At 36.0% G+C, this 21,632-nt stretch overlaps 2 protein-coding genes across 2 annotated transcripts in view; one reads left to right on the top strand and one right to left on the bottom strand.

The window, feature by feature from the left end:
• The window catches only part of LOC113040069 (DNA-directed RNA polymerase, mitochondrial-like), a 48,476-nt gene extending 33,724 nt beyond the window's left edge, over positions 1 to 14,752 (top strand). The window contains exons 15-20 of the mRNA XM_026198317.1: positions 389 to 441; positions 7,423 to 7,521; positions 9,482 to 9,554; positions 10,293 to 10,384; positions 11,677 to 11,750; positions 14,018 to 14,752. Of these exons, the coding sequence (XP_026054102.1) occupies positions 389 to 441; positions 7,423 to 7,521; positions 9,482 to 9,554; positions 10,293 to 10,384; positions 11,677 to 11,750; positions 14,018 to 14,067 (441 nt within the window). The 3' untranslated portion in view covers positions 14,068 to 14,752. The remainder of the gene's footprint in view (positions 1 to 388; positions 442 to 7,422; positions 7,522 to 9,481; positions 9,555 to 10,292; positions 10,385 to 11,676; positions 11,751 to 14,017) is intronic.
• Positions 14,753 to 17,972: 3,220 nt separating this feature from the next.
• LOC113040070 (potassium/sodium hyperpolarization-activated cyclic nucleotide-gated channel 2-like) overlaps positions 17,973 to 21,632 on the bottom strand; it is a 29,995-nt gene continuing 26,335 nt past the window's right edge. The window contains exon 8 of the mRNA XM_026198318.1: positions 17,973 to 19,520. Within this exon, the coding sequence (XP_026054103.1) occupies positions 18,640 to 19,520 (881 nt within the window). The 3' untranslated portion in view covers positions 17,973 to 18,639. The remainder of the gene's footprint in view (positions 19,521 to 21,632) is intronic.

The following is a 21,632-nucleotide window of genomic DNA, read 5'->3' on the forward strand; positions in this document are numbered from 1 at the left end:
TTTGTGGGGGTTTCTGAGAACCTTTGGTCAGTCTTGGATAAAGAGATTCGTTCAAATTTCTATCAGTTTTTGAAGAGGATCTATAGGAAACTTGAAGGTCAGTTTGGAGCAGAAAGATTGATTCCAATATTCGTATGCATTGGTTTATATTAGAGTTCAATGTGGTAAGTTGGATAAAGGTCAATTAATATCATATTTAAATTTGGAACCTTTAACATAAAATAACCCATTTAAAGCCAATTTTTACATGATGGTGTTCCCTGTAAACAATGCAATACTTAAGTTTCAAAGCAGTGACATTGTCTCACAAGCTGTTTGCTTTTCATTTCATAGTAGTTTCTTCCTTGTTACTCATTCAGACTCTCTTGTCTTCTTTTGTTTTTCGCAGCTCAAGAGCAGCATGCAGAACCTGAGCATCCATATAAGTCATGATGCCAATGAGTAAGTACCTTTCTCTGACTTTGACCCCTGTATTGACGTTGACTTCTGACCTCTCCCCACATTTCCATGGCTTCTTGTTCGTTGTATTATTTACATAATTCATTTTGCAGTTTGAATGATGTTCTCTTAATCTTTTCAAGAGATTTTGAACAATAATTCAGTCACCAAATATTGATGAAAATGTATTGCATTGAATAGTTTTTTATTAAAATTGATTGCGATTGAGTAAAATCGAATAAAAAGTAATTAGTTAAAATAAAACGCTTTTACCGTATTTTTGTGTAATTATGCGATTAAAAATCTTAATTTCCATGTCACCAGGATTTTTTTATCTTTCGTTATTTTATTTCATTTTTTTTTTTTTTTTTTTTTTTTAGTTTTCACTGTATCATCATTTTTGTTTTGTTTACTTTTTACACTTCGCAGCACAATCTGATGTTGTTGCTGTCTAGTAGTTTTTCATGATTACTGCAGTCAGTTTTATGCCATACCATGTATTAATAGGGATAGTTCACCCGAAAATGAAAATTATGTCATTGATTACTCACCCTCATGTCGTTCAAAACCTTTAAGACCTTTGTTCATTTTCGGAACACAAATTAAGATATTTTCGAAGCATTCTAAGAGCTCTCTGACCTTCCCATAGACAGCAAGGATTCTAAGTATTTACGTTCAGTTTACGTATTTGATACTCTCCAAAATGGCACTATAGGGTAAGTAACTTGAACAAGTTAGGACACTTGCTGTCTATGGAAGGGCAAAAGAGCTCTCAGAATGCATAAAAAAAATATCTTAATATGTGAACTTACATGTTTGGCACGACATGAGGGTGAGTGATTAATGACAGAGTTAAAATTTAACTTAAGCACTTAACATTAACACTGTTTCCTTTGGCATTGTGGCTTAATGTAGTGGCTTAATTTAGTTGTTTTGTAGCTAAACTGTATGGTGATTTGTAACTTAACAACACTGTGCTTTGAACTTTAAGTTGCTTTATAAATTTCATTGTGATAGGTGGTATGAGCCAACATAATGATACTGCAGAAAACAAGTATTTTTGAAAATCTTTGCTATTTTATACTATTTTCATTTGTGTTTGGTTTATTATGTACAGTATAATTGCACCGTGCTCCACAGAGCACATTAAACAATTAAAATGGAGTGCTTAAACAGCAAATTTGCAAGTAACAGGAACACCTAAAGGCAGCGCCTGTGTCACACAAGTGTTTGACACTATTCTGGGCCCGTCAATGGATGGCCAGAATTCATTATCATATACAGAAACCCCTGGAGGATATGAAAGAAGCAGAAAGTCCCTCTGATGAGAAGAGTGGCATTTCGTGTTGAAATGTCACTGCTGCACATCCTGTATGTCATTTACTGAATGGAGGGCTACCCGGAATGAACAATGAATTAACATCATTGCTGTTGATGGGTACTTGCACCGGAAACTAGGGGTGTAACGGTACGCAAAAATCACGGTTCGGTACGTACCTCAGTTTTAAAGTCACGGTTCGGTTCATTTTCGGTACAGTAAGGGAAAGAAATGCAAACATTTAACTGCAGGTTGTTTATTACTTTAAACTTTTTTTTAACTTTTATATATATATATCTATATATATATATATATATATCTATATATATATATATATATATATATATATATATATATATATATATATATATATATAGATAGATAGATAGATAGATAGATAGATAGATAGATAGATATATATATATATATATATATATATATATATATATATATATATACATATATACATATATATATATATATATATATATATATACATATATATATACATATATACATATATATATAGATATATACATATATATAGATATATACATATATATAGATATAGATATGTGTATATATATAGATATAGATATGTGTATATATATATATATATATATATATGTATATATCTATATATATGTATATATCTATATATATGTATATATCTATATATATGTATATATCTATATATATATATATCTATATATATATATATATATATATATATATATATATATATATATATATATCTATATATATATATATATATAAATGAATAAGAAATAAAATAATGCTGCAAAGTTCTCCACTAAATAAAATACTGTCTCAAACCAATATCACATAATAAAATATAATGAAAAATATAAATAAATAACTATGATTACAGTGCAGCATTACCAATCCGAGCTTGTAGGCCTGATCATATAAAAAAAAAATATATATATATATATATATATATATATATATATATATATATATATATATATATATATTAGAGGTGGGCATAGATTAATTTTTTTAATCTAGATTAAAATGGCTCATTCGAATTCTGCCAATTCCATTCAGAATATGTGTGTTACCCAAATAAAATTGACAAACAGTAAGTCTTTGAGAACTGTACTGAATTGGGCTCTTTCACATCTTTTTGTTTGTTCAAACTGCGATTTGTATTTGTTCGTTCAGGTGCAGGAGGGACTTTGAGGAGAACTTCGCAGAAGAGAGCTCGGTTCAGTGTCGCTGTCCGTGATACGCGTCTCTCTCTCTCTTGCGCACCTAACATGGCACGCGCTACTCTGTTCAGCTTTTCCGCGTCTTGTGTTTGGATGCTTTAGTGTTTAAATCTACAAGTGGTAAGGCTTAAAACACGTGAAAAAGATAAGCTCTCATGACGATGTGCAGCAGTGGCCCGTCAACTGTCCTGAGCATCTTTTTAGGCTGGCCTCAGCCAGTCGGTTATATAAAATATCAAAGTGAAAGTCATCATAGCTTGCTTAGTATAGACCCAGCTCCCAACCCAACTTTGAGAATAGATTAACGGCAATATTTATTTTTTGATGCAGCACATTAACGCTGATAACGGCCCACCACTAATATATATATATATAACTTTTCCAAAGTGTAAAGTTCAGCAACAATAGTTTCAGTTTTTAAACCTGCTTAGATTTCGTTAATGGTTTGGCCCGATCGGAATTAAGAGAAAAGTTCTGTTTTAATGCAGAGGGGAACTGCGTTTGAATTACGTTCGTTTTTTTTCCTAGTTGTAGTGATGTTCACACTCGCATGATGCCTTTTGAAAACTTTAGAATCAGCTGCAGGGCAGGTTTTGCGCTGAACGCGGAGACTTCCGCCACTTAATATGTTCGTGTGGAAACACGAAAATGTACCTATGTTCCGCACACAAAATATTTTATTCGGTCATTTGGTACACACGTGCACCGTACCGAAAGCCCTGTACCGAAACGGTCCGGCCAGGCATGTTTATTATGCTTCATACCTTGCTACATCTGTGGTGTTCAATCCTTTTGTCAACTTGTTTATTTATTTATTATTATCATTTTATTTGATACCTTCTACCAATTGATTCCAAAAAGAAGTACAAAATCTGTGAGAATTTAAATACAACAAGTTGACAAATTTATCGAATCCAAGTTTTTTGTATGCTGGATGACGTAAGATGTGCGATTAGTGACAAATGTGGAGATAGTACAAACTAAGGATTTGTAGAGAAAAATTTTGACGGATTTCAATATAACCCAAGAGGAGTTTTCCTTGGCTAAACTTTGCTTTCTTTGCTCCTATAATTAATCTTGCAAGACTAGCATACCTCAGAGGTACGCGCGCTGCACATATGTTACTGCTTCATCCGCCGGAACTGCTACAGTGTATGACAGTCAGTGTAAGTGAGAGAAAAGTGTTTATTACATTTGAAACGTGGATATTGTTCTTACAAAAAAACACATGGATTCGCTACAGGGGCCCTTTCTTCATCCCCGTAGCCGTCTGCGGCATGTTATATTATGAATGCACAAGCTTTATTTGAAGACTTGTGGACTGTTCAACTGCAACACCAGCTGACTGCAATATTAGAGCTTGGAATAGTCAGGACAATTTTTAATATAACTTCGACTGGATTCGTTTGAAAGAACAAGGTCATATACACCTAGGATGCTTCAAGGGTAATTAAAACACAGTCTAATTTTCATTTTTGGGTGAACTAACACTTTAAAGCCTCACTGAAAACTTACAAAGTAAAACTTTGTGTAGGTGGTGGCAGTATCTTTGCTTATTCGACTCTATCTCAAAGATTTTCATGCATAAACAAATGCACCGTCATCCACCACTTTACCATATGTTCCTTAGTCAATCATCTTTTATTAAACACTTCTGTGCTTCCCACCTAAACCCCAAATGTTCAATCTGTATGCAAGCATCTGCTGTTTTAATACCATCACCTCATTTCACAGTTTCATTCCTTCCAGAGCTTTACCCAAGCTTGGTTAATACCACTTGCAGGAGACTCAGATGAGAGCTATCTTGCTGACCTTCCTCCAAAAGCTGCAAGGACATGATTGAAAACCACTTATGATGGGCCTCACTTGTATTTCTCTATCTCTGCCTGTCATAGACAACCATACAAGTACGGACTATCACAGGAATCGCATTAGCAGAAGCCGGGGTGCTGAAAAGGGATCTCCTGTTTCTTTAAGATGGCCAAAAACACTTGTGGCTAGACTGACAGCCGCCACTGCGATTATACATTGCTCTCAGGCTTTGAGGAATGGCCTTGGGTGTCCATGCATACCAAGCTGAAGGGCCGTTCTTCAGATATGCACTTCTGATGCCAATGTCCCAGATGTCAGTTGCTCTTCTAGGTGGTGAAAGAAATCTCAACCTTATCCAATAGAAGCGCTCTAATTTCCCAGAGGACAGTTTCCGGGTAGAATGCAGCTGAAGAAGCTTGTTTGAGTCCAGCTAAAAGAGAAGACCTGACCAGAGTTTCACACAGATCACGAACTGAGTCAAAGATCCTTCATGTGCACTAATTAGAGGCTGAATTCATTAATGAAGAGACTTGAATAAATTATGAAATTATGAGGTTGGCAGCAGCTCTCTTGTGGTCAGTGACCTAATGCCCTCGCTGAATTCCCAGAAATTATTTCTCCAGAACAATGTCGCTCTGTGAAGCCTAAAGGTTATAGATAGATAGTTATTGATAGCTTCAGTACTTAATATGTATAAGATCTACATTACCATCCAATGGTTCAGTTAGTTTAAATAAGAATGTGTGGTATGTGGTGTACTTTAAAAGGATAGTTCATCAAAATGTTGTTCCAAACCCGTAAGACCTTGGTTAATCTTCAGAACACAAATTAAGGCCTGGTTCACACGGGACGATTTTAAAATTGTCGGCCGATTTTCCAAATATGAGAGACCCCACACACAGCGATAAAAAATCACAGGTTTAACAGTTTTGGTCGTTCCGTGTGTGGTGTGCAGCCACACGGCAATATCAACTCATCACACACGAACCGATTTGACTCCCGAGCATTCCCAGGTCAGACGGGAAATCTCGCAAAATCCCTCGAGATCAAACGTGACTTCAGAGTAAACAATCATGGCGGACGAAGAGGATGCAGTGGCCATAGTTTGTGCTTTGTTTTTTAACGAAAAAAAAAAACATAAGAAAAACAAGAAAAGGCGATGGTCAAAGAGGTGGAGACAACGCGAGCATGGACTATACTTGCTATATCATAATATGGAGATAAGTTGTTGTTTTCTCTCATAGAAATGTTGTTACGTACTACACAGATTAATAACCGTTGAAATAAACGTTCATATATTCGTTTCCATGTACTCTGGTGGACTGCAGTTGTGGATGTAGTTATGCTCATCGACTTTATTTGTATTTGTTATATTATATACGCCGGCTGTTTTGATTTTGTTTCGCGGTACTATCACTGCCTCGTCACCTCACTTTCTGATTGGCTACACGCCACAGTCCACAGGCTGCGTGATTGTTTGTCCTCGGGGGACACCACACACGAGACGAAATCGGGCCAAATAAATCCAACATGTTGGATATCCCCGATTTGAGATCGGAGCGGTCCCGACATTCTTCCGAGCAGAGGAGAGCAGTCTTAACACACCACACACGGCAGGAATATTTGATCAGATTATTTTACGATAATCGGAGCATCCTAAGATTGTCGGAAGGGGTGAATCGGGGCTAAAATCGGCCTAATTATCCTGCCGTGTGAACCAGCCTTAAGATATTTTTGATGTAATCCGAGAGCTTTTTCACCCTGTATAGACAACAACACAACTACCATGTTCAAGGCCAATAAAGGTAGCAAGGACATCATTAAAATAGTCCATTGTGACATCACAGGTTCAACCATAATTTTATGATGCTGCAAAATTCATTTTTGTGCGCAAAGAACACAAAAATAAAGACTTTATTTAAAGATTTCTTCTCTTCTGGAGCTGTCTTCTCTGTACGCTCATGAGAGTACCATGACGCTCTCATGAACGCGTGTCAAAGACTGGCACAGAAGAGAAGAAATTGTTGAATAAGTTGTAATTTTAGTTTTCATTGTGCACAAAAAGTATTCTTGTAGCTTCATAACTACAGTTGCACCACTGATGTCACATGGACTATTTTAACGATGTCCTTACTACCTTTCGGGACCTTAAACATGGTAGTAACCTCGCTGACTACTTAGGGTCAGAAAGCTCTCGGATTTCATCAAAAATATCTTGATTTGTCTTGTGAAAATAAACCAAGGTCTTACGGGTTTGAAGCAATGTGGATGAATATTTAATGACAGAATGTTCATTTTGGGGTGAGCTATCTCTTTAACCTCACAGGCTAAGGAAGGGGAATTGAACTGAAGTATCATTATTTTTATTCTGAACCATTTTGCCTGATTATGGAGCACAGACATTATTCTTTACTCTTTACTGGTTCAGCAGATGCTCTATGTTCATTGTGTGTCTCTGTCTCGGATGGTAATTAAGACTGACCTACCTGTTCAGTGATGTATGGCTCCTGGAGCTACAGGTGTATGTATTGCCCAGCGAGAGGATGGCGATGCCGGCCTTAATTACCCAAGTGTGCTTCGTACCAAGACTAAGCTTGTGCTTCTTGTGCTTTTTTTTAGGAAACCTGACAGCATGAAGCAGAAAAATGCCTTCCCTCCTAATTTTATCCACTCTCTGGACTCCACTCACATGATGCTGACATCACTGCATTGTTACAGGTGCTGAGCAGACTGTTTTTTACATCCCACACTCAAACGGGCTTTTAACACTGGGTTATGTGTTTAGACTTAACAACAAACCACCAATCATATATTTAAGAGTTTACCTCATTAAATATTCATAAGGTTTGTACAGTCACAGTTTCTCATGACCTGTATTTTGTTTCAAAATTACAATTGTAATGTTTGTCAACATAACTGGAGCAATTAAGGTAATTTTCTTCTTTAGTCCACGTTATATCTCATAAACATGCAAATAAGCACATTAACCAGGATATCAAGATTTGAAGAATGTGAAACAGAAAAACAAGAGTTTGTTTATCCAGGATTAAGAATAGAAACAACTGAAACTACTTTCTTATGACATATATGATACAAAATATATTTTGTTTTACATGTTTGTTTAATATGCAGATCTGAGTTTAATGGGTTTTTTTAATACTTTTTGTGACCTAAAATGATTAGTAGACCAGGGCCCATATTCACAAAACATTTTATCTAAGAGTTCTCCTTAATAGCAGTTAAAAAAACTATTCACAAAGCTGCTGTGACCAACTTTTACTAAAGAATAGACAGAAGTTTAAAGCTAAGAATAAGGCCAAGGTTGACCTCGTTGCTATGGATGCATACTTATTAACTATGCACACAGTGATTGGCTGATAGTCTCTGACAGAGATTTGTTCATGGAAATATTGTAGCGATAATCCATATTCAAATGAAGGTTTAAAAATAAAAATGTTTATTGCCACATTCAAATAAAGATTTTAAAAGGCAGTATAAGTGATGCTAATTAAACAATTATATATTCAGCTTTTTGTCAGCCTCTTACATGTATGTTTCTCAAAAACAGTTAGTGGATATGCAAATATGCAAACAGCATTTTAATTAACAGAGAAAAATAATCATGGCTAAGACATGCAAACGTAAAAAAAAAAAACTGGACACAAGAGCGGCTTTTAGTCTTTGCCCAACTGTTACATGAAAACAAGGATATAATCAAAGGACTATTTGAATTTTGGGTAACCTCCAAAACAAATGGTCATACCTTTTAAAAAGGTCGTTATCAACAAATATTTTTTTAAAAAATGTTACGTTCAGAGACAGAATGCCGGCAACAGACACTTTAGGAATAATTTGTGGTTCGGTCTTAGTGATTTAGTAGTCCTCTTAATTTCTCCTAACCTTTCACAGATTTAGGAGCTAGTTTTAGAGCTAAAAGGCTTTGTGAAATAATCTTAGAGTCTTAAATTTAGGATTGACTCCCATCATTTTTAAGATTTTCTCCTAAATCTGCGAGTTATGAGCTACTTTAAGTCCAAAGATGTTTTGTGAATTTGGGCCCAGAAATATACAGTATGTATAATGAATGATAATATAATATAATATAACATAATATAATATAATATAATATAATATAATGCTTTTATAATTGAAGACGATGATAATACTCATGCATATAAACATTTGATTATTATTGATAACTATTACTATTAGTAATACAAATGAAAATTGTATTTTAATAAAAATATTTTAGTATAAAATAACAATTATTTGTAATGTGTATATATTTAATAATAATACATCTTATAAAATATATAAATTATATTAACAAGTCATTATTATTAATACCAACAATGATAGTATTAATATTGTATAATAGTAAGATATGCATTATTATTAATAATAATAATAATAATCACACTTCAACAATAGCATATTATAGCATAATATTGATAACAATAAATTATCCCAGGTATTTAATAACAACTAATACATAATACAGTAAAATAAACTAATACATTACTAATACATAAATATGTAATAATACATTTTATAATATATAAATTATATTAACAATATTATTCATTATTTTTGTAGTTATTTGTTGTTGTTGTTTATTTTATTTTTATTAATTTTTTTATGTGGTATGTACATTTTCCTGTTTTCTTCAATCTTGCAGGGCTGGTCTGACGTTTGTGTCCGTCCATGACTGTTATTGGACCCATGCTGTGACAGTGGACATCATGAACAGGGTGTGTAAGGAACAAAGTGTTCACTGCCGAATATATTTCAACGGTATTCTTTCAGCAGGAATGACTAAGCGGCCCAGCCATGTCAGCTTAACGGCCAGATGTTTGCATGCTGAGTTCACCATATGTCCAATAACCAACCCTGTCAGCGTGGGTTATTTTGGTATTGAATGGCCACACCGCTCATCATCTCAACTGAAGCATTTTTTGGAAAGCTGCCATTAACTAGACTTATCTTCAAATACAAAAAACCTTATTTACTTTAGCATTTAATTTAATTTACCTGATCTGTTTTAGAACTATTTTTTTCTTTTGGTTTGATAATCATTTCCCCAAAAATGAAAGTTATGTCATCATTCCCTCACCATCATGTTGTTTCACCGGCTTTACTTACTTAACAGTCACCTTCATTAGATAAGCTTAACCTCCATGTGACACTTGCGATGAACTTCTGAAGCGTAATAACTCCAGCTATTCTTTCAAACCATATTCAGCTGTCTGAATTGAGACTCTTCTCGGACTTTTATCTTTTCCCATCCTTCTCTCCTTCTGTGAGTGGACTATTGTCTGCGAGTCTTTCCCTGACATGCTTTGTGACCACAGATTCCTCTTAAAATGGGAAAGTTCAAATAGAAGAGAGGTGAAACGTCTGAGGGAAAGGGGAAGCGAGAGGGAGATAGCATTGAAGTCGGCGCATTAATGTGCATAATGATTGACTGAGTGCTCTTTGTCACTCCTCAGGTGTGTCGTGAGCAGTTTGTGGCTCTGCACAGTCAGCCCATTCTAGACGAGCTGTCGGGGTTTCTTCTAAAGAAGTATTGCAGCAGGCCACCGTAAGTCCCATTGCACAATCAGTTTTTAACGTCTAAATGGTATTTAACTATTATGGAAAGTAGTTAGATACTCAACTGCTAGCTACTAGGGATGTACTCAAGGAAAAATTATACACTCTAAAAATAATATAAAAATATAGGTTGTAATTTTTTGTAAATATCAAATAATGAGACATAAAAAATTATTTTCATGTTAAGGCCGATAACCGATAAATGACCGATATTATGCTACTTTCTTTAAAAAAGAAAGAAAATTAACACCTAAAAAGAAAATAAAGAAGCCAATAAGGTCATTAACTGATAAATGGCTGATATTATAAATCTATGGTATTTTCTTTTTAATAAACACCAATAATTGCTGTATCTTTCTGTTTATGGCCAATAACTGATACATAGCCGATATTACAAATCTATAGTGCTTAAAGAAAATTCATACACACTTAAACAGTGTGTATAAATACTTTGTGGTTCGAATTAAATATCAAATATTGACAGAAAAAAAAAATAATTTCAACATTAATGCAGATAACTCCTAAATAAATGCTTGGATCCTAAAAGTTAATTTGTAATAGACAGAAACCATTAAATATCCAATATGGACTGAAAAATATTCAATATCAGGTCATACTGATACATTTTAAAATATATATTATTTAACCACTTAAATGCTATCTAAATGAGTACAGATATAAAAAATTTGGCCTTATACCAATATTTACAGTATCTTCCTGTTTATGGCAAATAACTGATACATAACCGATATTACAAATATATAGTGCTTAATGAAAATTCATACACACTTAAACAGTGTGTATAAATACTTTGTGGCTAGAATTAAATATCAAATATTGGTCTAAATATTTTGCCTTTAAATTTGTCCAAATTAAGTCTTTAGCAATGCATACCAAATTACTGATCAAAAATTAATTTTTGCTATATTTATGGTAGGAAATTTACAAGATATCTTCATTGAACAAGATCTGTACTTAATATCCTAATGATTTTTGGCATAAAAGCAAAAGCTATACAGTGTATTTTTGGCTATTAATACAAATATACCCAAGAGACTTAAGACAGGTTTTGTGGTCCAGGGTCAAAAATAGTTGATATTATAAATCTATTCTGCTTTCATTAAAAAGGGATTAAAATAGTACATTAAATAAATATTTTTTATGCTACAACAGAATAAATAAAAAAAAAAAACTGAAATAATTAAATGTCCAATTTTGGCCAATGAATATTTAAATTCGGCCTACAGATAAACCTTAATATATTTTTTTCCACTCTCACAGGGTTATATCCAAACCAAAGAAGTTTGAAGAGCACTATAAGATGGCACAGCTTTTGGCTAGTGTTCCTCAAACAGGTGAGTTAAACCCTGAGCACTGCAGCCGTCACTTTCGGACACACAGGCGGGCTTCTCGACCTCATCCGATCGACAGCTTGTCAGGTTTAAGGCAGCTTTTTACCGTTGCGTAACGTCGCACCATCTCGCCGAACCGCACATGTGATTTTATGTTCATCAGCGAGATAGATTTCATTAAACTGATGACAGTTAATTCTGTCAACTGGTTAATCTGTTTACGTAACACGAGCCGGAAGGAAAAGCCCTGGACAACATGAGCACATTTACAGCAGAATCACACACATCTGGCACATCAAATCGCTAATTCATCAGGGACAATACTGAGGGGGTGCTTTTACAACATGTTTAAAAAACTCAACATCAATAAAAACAAGCAATAAGATGGTTCATACACCATGTAACAGTGATACATTCACTGATTTTATTTCTGTAATATTATTTATATAGTTTTGAAAAGCGTGCCACTAGAGTCAGGCTCTGTATTCTTCCAGGACTCCTCCTTATTTTCACTAATGAAATTGTCTGCCTGAGGAGTGTGTGTCCATCCATGTGTGTCCCATAGGCCCGAGCTCCTCTGCTCTGTTCTTCATAACAAATAGACATCTTGTGCGCAAGCAAGCAGACCACCCTCTAATGTTTGCATGAGTCAGTCGCTGCTAAACTGCCTAAGTGTTTTATCTACATTAATACCTCCTGTGGGATTCCTTTCATGTTTCTAGAACAAATTAAATTGATTAGAGTTGAATGGATTGATTACGTAGAGTGGCGTGGTATTTTTTTAATGTCTAAAAAATTTTTTTTATAGATTTTTGGGTTCTACTTTCATTTTTCAATTAATTACAGTTGCTTAATGTGCACAGTAGCACTTTTTGGTGAATTTCACGAAAGCCTTGTTTTGGCTTTCAAATTTTGTTTGATTTTTTTTAAAAAGGAAATCTATTATTTTGCAAGAAAATTACACTTTTTTTTTTTTTTTTTTTTTTTTTTTGGCAATTTCATGACCGCTACATTTGAAAATAATTGTAAATATATAATAAAACATGTTTCTTGATCACCAAAACTTTTGAAAAAAATTTCAGCTTTGCCACTACAGGAATAAATTACTTTAATTACCTTTAATTAAAAACTGGAAATAATTAAACACTATAAACTATAAGGGCAATATACAATAAATTATTGATATTATAAAACTATTCTGCTTTTGTTAAAAAAGGACAAGTATAGTACAGTAAGGGTGTGTTCACACTTGTCATATCTGGTTCGATTAAAAGTATGAATGCTGCCATCAGAACCCTGATGCACACCAAACATGCCGACCGAGACCACTAAAAAGATAAGTCTCGGTTTGCTTACAAACGAACTAGTGCTGTCAAATGCTTAATCACGTCAAAATTAAAAGTTTTTGTTTATATGTGTACTGTATATTTATTCAATCATATATATATATATATATATATATATATATATATATATATATATATATATATATATAATGCATATCGTAAATATATTTAATATATAAACATGAAATATTTTTTTTAAATATATGCATGCATATGCGTGTATTTACAGTATATTTGCCTAATAATTAAACATAGAATACACACACACAAATCATGTAAAAAAAATATATATATATTTTGTATGCAATTAATCGTGATTAGTTGTCTGACACCACTAAAACGAAATATGAATGCAACACCAACCAAATACGTTTAAACAAACCAAAACCAGTGTGTAATGACAAGATGTGACGCTATGCAACATGATTTGATGATGCAAAATGAGCGTGTATCCAAAACAAAATGAACAGTGAGCAGATAAATGAGGAGATAAACAGATTTTTATGAGCTCTTCGTGAGTTCGCATATGATGAGATAATCACGTTTTGCACAAAAATAATATGCAGTGCAACTGTTTTCAAAACTGCTAAAAAAAAAAAAAAAAAATCAGCTTTGCCATCCAAGGAATAAATTGCATTTCGAAATATATTTATGTAGAAAACTGTCATTTTAAACTAAAATAATATTTCACAATAGTTCTGTTTTTCCTGTATTTTGCTCAAATAAATTCAGCCTTGATGAGCATAAGAGACTTAATCTATATAGACTTAACATCAAAGCTATATAATTACAAAATAAATTGTACTCCAGTCTGGCTCTTGTGGTTTAAATGACTAAATGAGTGCTAAAATCAACTGTTCTGTTCATTGTTACTGTACATATTCCATCCTTAAAGAGCATAATTATGTATTTTCTCTCTCGTAGGTGATTTTGACCTGGAGAAGGTGAAAGAATCGGTGTATTTCTTTAGCTGAGGAGCGTATCATGAGCTGACTGACAGCTTTCATCCGGAGGCTGAGAGCCCTCCACAGACCTCATCAAAACAGATTGCTGCTTTTTACTACATCGAAAAAGTGTGCGTGACTGAGACTAGATTGATTGATCTGGTAGATAAGTGAGTGTGCGTGAGCAAGTTTGTGTGTGTGTGTCTGTCTGTCTTGTCATATTATCATAAAGACATCACTTAAGCACTGAAGCAGAGTTCTTGTGGAGGGGAACAGGAGTCGCCCCTGTCTCCTCTCGGTATGGAGTGAGAACGCGCTCTCGGCAGGGCTCTGATCCGCTCCTTTACTTCTGAGTGCTAACACGGAGCTGATTAACCACATGATTCTGGCTCTCATCGATTTCAAGGCAGCCCCGTCTGAAAGGCCCTCTCTGACATTTCCACTTGGACATGATTTACTCCCAGCATCCCCCCACAGCTGGCGGCTCTCACATTTCACAGCCAGCAAAGAAACGCGAGGATATTTATGATAATAGAGCACCTTTAGGAGTATTTGGGGAAAACTGTAGATGACGTGTGACACTGTGCCATCCTTTTTTTTTAAGGACTCGAGAGCACTGTGTTATATGATCAGAGGCGTTTTGATCTGTTGGGTGCTTGTCGGAGAATGTACACATGGCATTCGGCAAGAAATAAAGTCAATATTTTTGCACTCTGGGTCGGCGAAAGGTTAATTGTTATTGAAAGTTTTAAGACCCAATACCTTGCTTCAGCAGCTTGCTTTCTGTTTTCTGGATTTTGAAAGCGTTTTATTACAAAAGGCAATTCGAAACAAAACCAATCCAATGCAGGGCTACACTTGATTACACGAGAATTGACGTCAACGGACCTGCTCATTTCCTGCCATCTCCAACAACCTCTGCGTGGGACGTTACCCTTACAATGATAATAGCTTGTGGGCTTAAAGCTGTGTGCCGCCACATAATGTTTTTAGACACTTAACGGCCAATGTTTCCTCAGTTTAGAGGTGAAGGAAATTCAATTTACCTGAGTCGAGTTTGCAGTGCGGGCAGATAAACACATTTTTGAACAGCAGTCACCAGTGTAATGTGATTCAGAAACAAGTGACTCTTATGAAGTAAATCTTTAAAATAAAACAATAGCTAGGTTTCCATGTTACCAAACACCCTGTTGTAATACACATTTTGAAGTACCGCATGACGAGTGATTGCATTTTGGTTGAGAATGAAAATCATGTTGACGTCAGTTATTGAGTAAAAATCCCTAAAATGAAATTAAATCCTTAGTGGAATGAATCACTAGCAGTGCTGAATCATCTAATTTTTGATTCACTGAACCGCAAGTCATTTCTTGCTTTAGTTGAAATGAAGCAAGAAATGATTTGTGTACTTAACCGAGTTGAGTTCGACTCTGAACTGATTCCTTTAATGAATCACTCAAAGAGAATTTAGAAGTTTTAATTTACTGCTAATCAGAGTTGAATTTGCATTGGAATTCAGATAAACGTCTTTCTAAAGCACAATTTCCCGTGTGAAATGATTCACAAACTAGTGACTCATCTGAACTGATTCTGTTGATGAATTACTCTTTTAAACAGAACCCTTAGCTGAATCATCTAAATCACTGAACCACAAGTCATTTCTTTCAGCCAGAGATTCTCGTCATTATGCAGATTTCACTGCAAAAGAATCAAGATTGCTCTCGAATCTAGTGATTGGATGAAACTCCACTTAATCATTCATAAGATGGCTCAAACTCTTTAGAAGCTGTCTGAGAAGTCACTTAAAGCAATGACCTACAAGAGGAAAACGTCATTTTCTTAAAGACGCAGCACTTTTATAATCATGTAATCACTTTGCTAAACCATCATTGTGGACTACTGCATATATAAATTTATGTATGAATGCATAACAGCCTACAATTTTATGCAACAGATGTTTCAATCAGTTGGAAGAACCATGTTTGAACCCATTTTAATGAAGTAAACTTTATATTTCTGTTGACACTTTTTTTTAATGCTTGCTACCATTCCCAACAGCATACTACAATAAAATCAAAGCTTTTTGCTTGATTAGGTACCTGTAATAGGGCTAAAATAGACAAATTTCCCTTGTAGAACACGCATGGATGGATATGAGATGAGCAGATACCTTTTAGCCCAATGACTGAAGTGGCCGTCTCAGAAGTTATGACTAAAATAGAGATAAAAGCTTAGCTAATTTAGCTGAATTCATTATTATTTCCCAGTTGATGTGGTTACTTCTTCTGCTCCTTATGTCCCAAACATTACTAATGGAACTAAAAGATGACTGCATGCCAAAAAAAAAAAGTAATGCACTTCAGAATTGTGGGTTTTGTGTTTTGTCTTGGAATTTAAATCAAGGATTCACCATGTCACATGTTTCTGACCTGATATAATGAAGTCAATTAAGCAGTAAGTAAATTTCACCCTGGCCCATCATTATACATCTTTATTTCGTGCAAAGCTGCAAAACAACCCCAGGCTCTTGTAACATCCTTACTAATAGAACACTGTTTAAGTAGCTTGACCACAAGATGTTTTGAATGTTTATTCAAACAAAACTGCAGAATTGCTGCTAAAAACATGGCTCTTCAGTCAATATAGTCCTGAAAAAATAACCAGAGATGGTATGGTTAAATGATGATAAATGAAATGGATGCGGTGTTGTAAAAGTTAACATGCCCTCCAGACAAACGTTTCATAATAATAATAAAAATTCTCCTCTACCATAATGCATAGTATAACTTGGTGGTACTTTGTGGAACATGTGTTTTCTTAATGATAACTCCAACTAAGACAAAATATTTTCTCATGGACACGCTGTAAACTTTATTGCTAGAATTATTACTTAGAATTTGGCAAAAAAAGTAACACTTGGCGTATCTTGAATAAAATCAGCATCTGTTTTGGTGCAAAATTAAATTGAGGATAAAATTAAAATAAGCTATAAGGGTTTTTTTATTTTATTTTATTTTTATCAGCTTATGGGGCGGCACTGGTTTGTGCACAGCAAAGTCTGCAGGGAATCATTTAAAACTCTATTTTTACAAGGGAATGACATTATGATTCTATTCAAAGTATTCATAAATGAACTTCACACCCTGCATACAAACAGCCTGATGATATTTTCAACCATCTGCCCATTTTGTTCTTTGTTAGAAGACATAACCGTTCAATTCAAGCTTTCCTTTGTCTCCAGGATGCCAATAGCAAAAAGGAGCAGCCTATAGTCTCTTTCAAGCTGTGAAATGGTAAGTAACAGCAGAATATAAATAGGTTTTCAAGAATTCAATGACTGAGAAGACATCAGACCTCATTTAGGTAGCCATGGCGAGCAAGTTATTTAGTGCTCCAGAACAACAGATAGTGGAGCGACTCGTCGTCGCCTGATGGATCTCGTCACATCTCAGAGGAGGGGGGTAATCGCCGTCAATGTACACACTTGCTTAACCTCACTAGCTTTCTAAAATGTCCAGTCCCCCTCAACTGCTTAGGCTTTAAGAATTAAGTCATATTCTTGTGCATTATTTGTGAGGGAGGACGATTTTCACAAACAGGACAAAGCCACAATCTTTAAAATAAATAGTTAATTAATTATGAACCTGACCTTTGAGAACAAAGCTACTTAAGTCCTTTGTAATTAAGACTTAAGTGCATTTGAATGCACCAGATAAGGGCAAATGAGTTTCCCTGTCGTCAAACTTTATACTTCAGCAGCATAATCAGCTTGAAATTTATGTGGTATTCACTTCCATGAACCTTAATTAGGAAACTATTGGTTCATTTAATCATTCCAACGCTAAGTCAAGAGAAAAATGCTCTGTTGTGGGACAGCTAAGAAAAACACGTATGGTCACACACACACACAGTATGTTTAGTCAAAATCAAGGCAATGAAATTGTATTTGTTTTTATCCTTTCATTTCATTTGACAAACCTTTACATATCATCTCATGTTAACATTTTCCATGGGCCCAACTTTGGTCTGTAGGAATAAGACAAGCACATGGACAGCAGTTCCAGTAAGAATACATCCTGTTTCGAAACCAATTTGGGACTCTCGAGCCGTTGAATACATTTTTTCTACATCAATTCTAATATAGTGCATTATAGGTTAAATATCTATTGTCTAGCCGGTTCATGTTAAGAAGAGGGAGTAAGCTCCTACTTTCTGATCAGAAGCAAACTGCTAAGTACCGGTATTCAGACACACATCAGTTTGCATCGTTTGAACTACAGTATATAAAAAGGGAGTGGTACATTTGTAATCTTTGTGAACAGCTACAATAAAGAAAAGCATGTCAAAGAGGCAAATTGTGAGGGAGGAAGCTACATTGATGTTTATATCATAGGTAAAATGGAAATGTTCCAATTGTGGTAAGAATGGACATGTTGATTTTATACTATTAAGTCTCTAGGGTCTGTTTGCCCTTGTGACCAGTCACACCACATACATTCTGAGAGTAAATTTTAAAGTTCTGACAGGGGGTCGGGAATAGTACTTGGTGAAGGAGAGTCCAAACATTCCTGGCCCAGACAGAGACCGCCAACTCTATCGTGGTCACAAATTTGACGATAATCTAGATCTGATGTGTTGTGGCTCAGTTTCTGGGAGACTGGTTATTGAATCCTTCTTGGGCAGTCCTGAATCCAAGATGGTTCTCATCTGAGGGAGGGACGCAGGAGGAAATGCACCTACAGACATTTGATGGGGTAGTGCCATTCTTGGTGGGATACTTCCTCTAAGACCAGCAGGGCCCGGGAGGTTCAGAGGGGGACCGATGGAAGTGGAGGAGACTCTGGTGGACTGTGGAGGGCTTGGGGCAACTGGCTGGACCATGTCATGGGGTAAGGATGGCTGGGAGGCGGACAGCGCTCGGGCGTCCTGGCTTAGAGTGCTCCTGGGGACCAGAGGTCGATGTGTGGGACTGGGGACGTGTTGCTGTACAAGGGATAACTGGGAGCCTGAGGGTGCACCTGGGGGGCTAGAACCATAATGGAATGTTCGTCCAGCAGTTACCAGAGGGCTGTGGACAGGTGTGCTTGCAAGGGCAGAGGCGAGGGCTAAGGTGGAGTACTGGGAGCCTGGGGGTGTCTGGCTCTGGACCACCTGAAAGCGCCGAACCATGCGGGGAGACTGGACCGCCCCAGCACCCACTAGAGGGTTGCCCATCTGGGGACAGAAGCTCATGGCAACAGCCTGCTGAAGGCTAGCAATAGCAGAACTTGTAGAGGGTTGACTAGAAGGTGTAAATATGTTCCCTTGAGTTGAAGGAGTCATGGACATGGCCCTGGGCCTTTGCATGTCCCCTTGTTTAACCAGTTTAACCATTTCCCGATCGTACTTCACAATCTCCTGGATCATCTCATTCTCACGGTTGTTGAAGACGCCAGAGTTAAGATCATGTTGTACTTTGTGCATCAGGATGGAGTTCTTCTTGCCTGAAATGTACAGATTACGGTCAGTTATTGCTTTGTCTGTGCACCTTAGAGCCAGCCTTGAAGACAAATATCTGTTAACTAGGTAGGAATACTACCAACAACCTAAATGTTTAATACTTATTACAGTGAACCCATTACAATCTACTCCAATGTTCTCAATTCCAGTCCTCACGTACCACTGCTCTGCATATTTTTCATGTCTCTCTTATTTAGCACACCTGATTCAGATAATCAGTTTGTTAGAAGTGAGCGCCATGCATGAACTGTGTTCGAATTGACAGGGTCCCTACACAATGTTCTTTGCACCCTACTACCTGAACACAGGAAATACATGAGAACTGTAAAGTGTGACATAATATACCTATGGAAATAAATACAATTTAAATTCATGCCTCGCACACTTTAATGCTCTCTGAATGGAACATAAATGCTCCCTTCGAACTGGACCCTGTTGAAAAACCAGCATATGCTAGTTAGGTATGTTATGAAGCATGGCTGCAGGTTTGAGCTGGCCATGTGCTGGTCCTAAGCAACTAGCTCCTGCCCAGGACCAGCTCATGACCAGCAGCTATGCTTCAAAACATACCTAACTAGCATATGTTGGGCTTTTTTAACAGGGGAATCATGGCAGTATATCCTATGATGTCCACTTCACAGGCCACTTTGAGTCAAATAGAACAAATGCCTGAATTGATCAGAGATACATACAAAATGTGCAGAGCTGTTGTATGTTAAGGACCAGTATTGAGAATAATTGCTCCACTCCGTTAGGCTTAGTTAATTTAGGAATTGTCAGACACAATGAAGCACTGGCTCAATCTAAAACAACATTATACACTTAATCTTTGTCTCATTTTCCAAGTGAAGTGATTATATGGTGCTAAAAAGTAATGGAAATTTGCTAGACTTGCACAATGTGGACAAAGGATAAATTACAACGGTAAAACAGCCATTTAGTCCAGGGGTGTTGAAACATTCTCTGGATCAAGCAAAGTTTAGCTGTATTCCTAATTAAAGATGTGAACCACCAAAAAACCTAAGTGTGTTAAGCAGGAAGCAGTGGTTGTTCAGGAGCAGGATATGACTGGGGACGCCGCTTAATGTATAATATAATTATTCTATAACTTGTTATGAAATAAAAGTCTCTCATCTCAGAAAAACGAATTATCCTGTCCTTCCAGATGTTCTACCATGGTCGTAGCATGCACTCTTCAGTAGCAGTCTTAAACGTGGTGCCATGCTGTATATCACTTCACTAAAGTGCAGAAACTATGTGCATGACATAAAAGTACAGTCCGATAAATCACGTAACTGGTACTGCGTGTGTTAGCTATGAAGAATTTTCATGAAGGTATAATATTCATTCTATTCATGAATAGTTTCCAGCTTTCATTAACAGTTAATGTTCGGGTTGTATATTCACCATGGTAACTCTGTTGTGTCCATAACCCCAAAATACCATGTTATTTTCACTTTGTGTCATTTTGTATGTTTAAATGACTGTGGTGGCTCAAACCAGCTTAACTGTATTAACAAAAACTAGTTTGGGACTGCTATTTAATAGCCTACAGTACCTTATAAGCTGTTTATTCAGTATTAATCATATTCTTAATTTACTTTTTGTGAAATAAATTAGCTTTGTTTATGTTTATGTTCCAATCCACTGCACTCCCTCTTGCTGTTTTTGAAGAGCGCATCTTATTTAAATGGCCTCTAAGAAAGGGTGACCATATGAGCCATATAAAAGTCCTGGCAAGGACGCGCCCTGGGAAAATGGCTCATACTGTATGGTCACCCTACTCTAAGAAACATGTCCAGTCAGGGTGAGGTAAACCCCAAACTAGCATAATTATGCTGTTTATTTTAAAAATATGTAGTATTTGCACACCTCTAGTATTGTCTTTTGGTTTGGCTGTGTTGACTGAACTTGTTCAGACGGATGTATGCACTTTACTCAGTGGACTCCTGTAGTTTTTTTTCTGATGACTGCTTTTTCAGACTGATGGGTCAACCAGTTCTCTGTGAACAACAAGCCCCAGAGTCCTGCTGAGATTTCCAGTGAGAGGGAAGCTATGTCTGGCACTGGTGTCGTTATGCTGAGTCACGGTAACG

Source organism: Carassius auratus, chromosome 22 (assembly GCF_003368295.1).
Source record: "Carassius auratus strain Wakin chromosome 22, ASM336829v1, whole genome shotgun sequence".
Taxonomy (NCBI): Eukaryota; Metazoa; Chordata; class Actinopteri; order Cypriniformes; family Cyprinidae; genus Carassius; species Carassius auratus.